Consider the following 6,435-nt stretch of genomic DNA (forward strand, 5'->3'; position numbering starts at 1 on the left):
TTTTGCTGCAATCTATGGGCCACCAGCACTGCCAGGCAAAGGCATCACACACTTATTGGGTGCAGAACATGGCTTAGTGGTATAAAGTGACTATGAATTTAAGATATAAAGTTAGTAATGAAGAAGCTTGACAGTGTACTGGTAGTAGCAATAGGGTGCTTGCTCAGGAACAATGCTTGATATAACTTGCAATCCATCTTGATGGGGAACATTGGCAGAAAGTGATTCAAAATCTATTTATGTTGTGGTTGTTCCCCCTAGGAAATATTTAAGAGTTTTATATACATACTAATGCAGAGATAGAATTGCTGTGCAGAGTTGCCTTATATATATATATAGCATACCAAGCACTAGGGCAGTGCAGGAGTTGCAGTGCATGGCTAAATGGAAACAACTGGGGTTTGGCTGATGTGACATTAAAGGAAATGAAAAGGTACAGATTGGAGGGGAAAACTGGAAGCTAAAAATTTCCTCTCCTGGGGGTGGAAGAGTAGTAGAACAAGAGTTTCACAGTAACTTTTGGGTGAGAGATTGAAGTTGCAGCTGTGTTTGGGGTTCCTTGCAATAAATCAAGAAAGTGTGTGTGTAGAAATATTTTCATGAGAGAGAGAAACTTCCCAATTAAAAACAAAATATATTTCCTTGTAGGGGTACACTTCTGAAGAATTGTGCTTCCTGAAGAGGTAGTAAGCTGGAAAAATATATAGCTGTACAGTTTTGCCACTGCACAGCTTGTGGGTGGTTATGAGAGGTTCTCTAGAAAATTGGATTCAGATGACTCAAGTTCTTCTATTTGGGAAGTGGCATTGGATGGCTGGACAGTGTTCTTGAAGCTACCAGCATGAGTTTGACCAAACTATGGGAGGCAGTGGAAGACAGAAGTGCCTGGCGTGCTCTGGTCCATGGGGTCATGAAGAGTCGGACACGACTAAACAACTAAACAACAACAACAAATTAATTCTTTCCATGAGAAGTGAGATTGTACCCAAGGTGACCGAGGCTAAGAAAATAAAGAGGCACATTCGAACGAGCATGAACTTCAGCTGAACTGGGGCTTTGTACTTTCAGATTTGTACATTCCTTCTTCTTACTAACTGCCCCTTGCTGTTCAGCTCAGGCTTTAGCAGAATGATGTAGCATTTAGGGGAAAAGATGCAGCCCAGTAATCCAGCACTGGAGGCCAAGATGGAGAAGATTTCCACAGCTACCATGTATTTCCCCTTAGTGCTCATATAGGCTGGGACAAAGGTCACCCAAACACTGCAGAAGACCAACATACTGAATGTGATGAACTTGGCTTCATTGAAACTGTCTGGCAACTTCCTGGCTAGGAAAGCCACAATGAAGCTGACAGTAGCCTGTAAGCCCAGGAAGCCCAGGACACAGCAGAACATGATGACTGAACCTTCATTGCAGCCCAGAACAATCTCTTCAGCCATTGTGTTCATGTCTACATCTGGGAACGGGGGCGATGTTGCCAGCCACACCACACACTGACTGGCTTGAATCAGGGAGCAAAAAAGAACAACAGAAATGGCCAGTCTATTCCCCACCCATCTTCTCAGGCTGGACCCTGGCTTGGTGGCCATGAAGGCTAAAAGGACTATGACAGTTTTGGCCAAAATGCAAGAAACTGCCACTGAGAAGATAATGGCAAAGGCAGTTTGTCGAAGGAGGCACGTCCCTTCCTCGGGTTGGCCAATGAATAGCAGAGAGCAGAGGAAGGAAAGCAGGAGTGAGACAAGGAGGGTGTAGGTGAGGTTCCTGTTGTTGGCTTTGACTATGGGGGTATTGTTGTGCTTAATGAAGATTCCCAGCACAAAAGCTGTGGTGAAAGAAAAGCAAAGAGCAACAATGGCCATACTTATGCCCAAAGGTTCTCCACAAGACAAGAAGATTATATTTTTTGGAATACATAAATCCTGCTCCCGGTTTGCATAATGATCACTTGGACATTGTAAGCAGTCAGCCATGTCTGGGGAGAAAAACAGGCTTTAGTAAAACCAATCTGCATTTTCCTCCTTCTCTTTTCTTTCCCCCACCTTCAATACTCATTTGAGGCAGACCTATTTGTCTTCATGATCTGCCTCCTCTGCCACTTATTCATCTCTTTACATTCCTCTGTGCTCTCAATTTAAAATTCGCATCCCTTACCTATCAGGTTGGAAATCTTCCCTTCTGGGCATGAAACACAGCCATAGCAGCAAAATGGTTTCCCTTCGATCTTAGTCTTCCTAGAGCCTGGATGGCAGAATTCATTACATACAGAAAAGGGCTGTGCCTGTACAGACATGAAATCAGTGAAAGTCTGAGACAATTGTATCCACTATGTCAAAGGGGAATTTTGTCAAAAATGCACACATCCTGTTCAGACTGGCTAAGGCCATTCCTTGAATCTTTTACAAATGCATAAGAAATATTTTTGGCAAATAATTACACTTACTCCAGGATTTGGCCAACATGTTTCCCACTCAACAGAACACTTTGCCACAACCATCCATCATTTTATGAATTTCACAGTTTTGTGTGGGTACATGTTGATTAATCTTTCATTATATTTTTAAAATATCAAATGGCATTCAAAACTAGAGGTTAATAGTTTAGTATTAAATGGGTCTAAACACTAAGTAGGTATTCACAGAATGAGAGCCTTAAGAGTTCAAGATTTTGCAAAGTAATTTTCCTTCCAGTTATTTAGGTATGTATTGACCATACCTGGTTAAATTTGGTAGGCCATACAATATCATTAGAAGAAATGTTCAATGTTTTCTCTTTGGGAGCAATGACATCTATCTTGCCAAGTTTGACTCGAAGAAAGGAGTGGTTTGGGAATGTTACCCAGTTGATAATATCAAATCCAGCTGTTAATTCTCCATTTTGATCAAAGGAAACCTTTTCCCCAGCACTGTTGTTAAAGGAGACCCTTTTAAGGAAGTCATGGAGCTAAATTGAAACAACAGGAAAGTCAACAAACTATGTTTTGGAGCCCGCTTAAAAGTTCATATTCACTCATAATGGTAGTAAAGCACTCTGATAATGGAGTAAATCTGATATACCCTATATTAAAATCTTCATGATCATCACCCATCAGATTTTAATGAGCTATATCCCCAGGATATCTGCCAAGTCAGAAAAAATCACATGAGGAAAAGACCATGCGACATTAATGTTGAGAAAGCTGTCAGCTATCAGGTATGAATTCAGTTTCCCTGTTCTTGAAGGACAAAGTGCAGAGACTATAGGTGCTCCTAGATCAAACTGTGTTGCTGGAGAAGCAGGTTTCCTTAGTGGCTGGGAGTGGTTTTCAACAACTTTAATATATGAATAAGGATCTAGTGGTATTTTGCCAAACCTAAGGTAAACACTGTGCATGTGAACTCTTTTTGGAGTTGGGTTCCAAAATGTTTTTAAAAGTAACAAGTAGAAACATACCATTATTTTCCCAAACATTAGCAAAAGTATGCCAGCCTGGTGGCCTCTCTTGCACCACTCCATTTTCCTGAACTTATGATGTGCTGGTGGTGGCATGCATGAACTCTCCTGAATCTCTGGGCTCAAGAAATTACCTGCCATGGTTCTTGATTCAGAAGCTCCCCTCTTCCTCCATCCATCTTTGTTGCATGTTTCAATTTGAATGACTGCATGGATTGCAAAGCATGTGCTACAGCAAAGACTGCATTGTATACACTGTAGCTGTGGCCAGTCAGGCTCATTTCAAAGACAGATGCAGGAAGTGTCTCCAGCTTCTCATCCCCCGTGCAGATTTCCCCAGCCTCCCATTGTACCTCACTTTGGGGGAATATACAATTAAAAGCCTTTTCCCAGAAGATCCTAAGAAATACATCTTCTTTTGCAGAGAAAGGATTTCTCATCTGAATGAATTTCTGGAATCCTAGGACCTCCTTGGCATGAACTGCAATGGATAAAGCACCATGGATGATGTCTATGTCCCAAGTATTTTGGATGTGAATTGATGTGAATTCCATCTGGGCGGTCATAACCCAGACTTTTGTCTTCCTTGTAATATCCTCTACTTCTAAAACCTGCGGAAGCATTCTCAAGCATATCATAGTATGAATTTCACCATGTAGAATCACAACGTTGGCAGTGCTATCTATAATAATCTTATATGTTTTAATCCACTCAACAAACGTTTCATCAACATCCTCAGTAAAATAGAGTGATGGTAAAGCTTCTACAAAGTCAAAGCAGATGCCACTCTGGGAAAACTCAGGAAGCACAGTCTGTACAAAACTCTGCCCATTGTCATCATCTATGAAAACCACCCCAATCCATGTCCAGCTGAAAAACAACAGCAATTGTAGGATCCCAGCATTCTGTCGGTCCACATTTGGGAACATCCTCTGGAAGAAAGCTCCTTGAGCATGACCTTTAATCACAGGGGCAGAGCCATACCCAACCTATAAATATGCAAAAAGAATGTTGTTTTACATAAATTCTATTTATTTCCTTCGTAAATAAGAGCTTTTGAAGAAGTTTCTTTAGCATGCTGCTTTCATCTCTGAATCTTTAAAGTCCATCTAACAGGCATCAGAAGGATGACTGAATTCTTAAAGTCCAGGGCCTCAGGAGCAAATCTTACCTGTGGGATTTTGAAGATACCGAGAATGGTTACCATGAAAAAACAAACATCTGAATTAGGTCCCCCAATGACAGCTACAACATTATCCCCCACATCACACTTATAGTTTGGGATGAATCTTCCCCATGTGGAGAGGAGTTCCAGTGAAGCCAGATAAGTCCTGCTAGCAATAAAATGGCTATTGTAGATGTTGAAGCCCAGGGTGAGGTTGGAAAAGATCTGGAGATTCTCATTTATCTCCTTTACAGCAAATACAAAGGCTAGGATGTGCTGGTAGCTCTGAGTAATCAACCTGCAATTAGATTTTTATGCTGTGTCAGAGTGTTTCACATTTAGAATACAGGACGTGGTGCATCTCTATTCAACGAATCTCTGAATTTTACCCCAATAAATGCCTCTTATTTAGAAACCAGACATATGCATTCATGTGCAATGTTTAAAAGCTAGGGAGTGGGTGGCACTGTGTGCTGTGTTACGGGGTGAGGTCTGTCCTAGCTTCTGCCAATCTCAGTTTAAAAGCACACCAGTGCAAGTAGATAAATAGGTGCCGCTCGGCAGGAAGATAAGCAGGGTTTCCTTGTGCTCTGGCTTCTGTCACAGCCCTCCATGTGCCAGTAGTGGTTTAGTCATGCTGGCCACATAACCCGGAAAGCTGTCTGAGGACAAATGCCGGCTCCCTCGGCCTGAAAAGTGAGATGAGCGCTGCACGCCATAGTCATCTTTGACTGGACTTAACCATCCAGGGGTCCTTTACCTTTACCTTTTTTACCTTATTCAGAAACCAGACATATGCATTCATGTTCAAAAGCCAGGTTCATACATGTAAATGCTACTGATATAAAATTTGTTTTATGCAGATGTGAGCTCCTTTGTGTTGATATATTCTTATACTTTCTACTAGACTGATCATCCCTCAAAGGGTGAGGTGACAATGATATAAATGCCACTAAAATTGATCAAAGGCCATAAAGAAACCTGAAGGCAAAGCAAAGTTAAATGGGAAACCATAAAACCTGCAGTGGAGGGGTGGTTCAGTCCAGAAAATCCAACACAATTATGGTGAGACCTAAATCGCAAATCCAGTCTCAGCAAACCTCTTCTGAATATAGAAGAAAATTATTTACCAGGAGAAAGCTGGTTCAAGATTTACAATGCCTCATTTAATTGTGAAAAGATGTGCATGCAATTCCATTTTCATTTGTAATCAGATCACACTTTTATGGTGTCTTTCTATATATTAAATAAATTTTGTATGGATTGTATATATGGATTTTGATGATGATGAAGAAGAAGAAGAATGTTTACACCTGTCAATATATAATTTCGAGTGACAAAGGTAACTAAAAACAGCTATAGCAAAAGTTGCAAAATGTTTGATGCAAAATATTATAAAGGTTGATAATAATCTAGTCACAGCTCTAAAATATGTCTTAAGTTCATGGCCAGTCATCGAGTCTTGGCTGTTCTAACTACAAAAAATTAACACAGGTACATTTTCTTGTTTCTAAAGCAATCAAATTCTTACAAGATGTCGTCAAGGAGTTCTTCAGAGGGATGTTTTTTGAAGTTTATAGGGTTGGAAAGCGTGTAGATCTGAGAAACGATGGCAGCAATGGTTAGGCCTCCAGAACGATAATAGTTGTGGTTTACTGTGAAAGGTTCACTCATATTACATTGAGCAACATTAAGGCCCCTCATTTTGCACGAAATCTATCTGAATATCGATATTCCTATTCCCTCATTGCTATTCAATTATGTGTCTTTAAGTAGCACAGCCTAACTTGAATGGCCACTCAGTTGACCTTTTGGCAGCCAATACTATAATACCAGTT

The 6,435-nt window shown here is 40.7% G+C and overlaps 1 protein-coding gene across 1 annotated transcript; it reads right to left on the minus strand.

Annotated features, from left to right (window-relative positions):
• Positions 1–1,064: 1,064 nt before the first annotated feature.
• On the minus strand, positions 1,065–6,301 carry LOC114583370 (vomeronasal type-2 receptor 26-like). The gene is made up of 6 exons (XM_077918071.1): positions 6,129–6,301; positions 4,604–4,781; positions 3,567–4,421; positions 2,716–2,943; positions 2,155–2,281; positions 1,065–1,975 (listed from the first exon to the last, which is right to left on the minus strand). Exons 1-6 carry the CDS (start codon positions 6,299–6,301, stop codon positions 1,065–1,067), a joined length of 2,472 nt encoding a protein of 823 aa, XP_077774197.1.
• Positions 6,302–6,435: the final 134 nt, after the last annotated feature.

Source organism: Podarcis muralis, chromosome 13 (assembly GCF_964188315.1).
Source record: "Podarcis muralis chromosome 13, rPodMur119.hap1.1, whole genome shotgun sequence".
NCBI classification, from domain to species: domain Eukaryota; kingdom Metazoa; phylum Chordata; class Lepidosauria; order Squamata; family Lacertidae; genus Podarcis; species Podarcis muralis.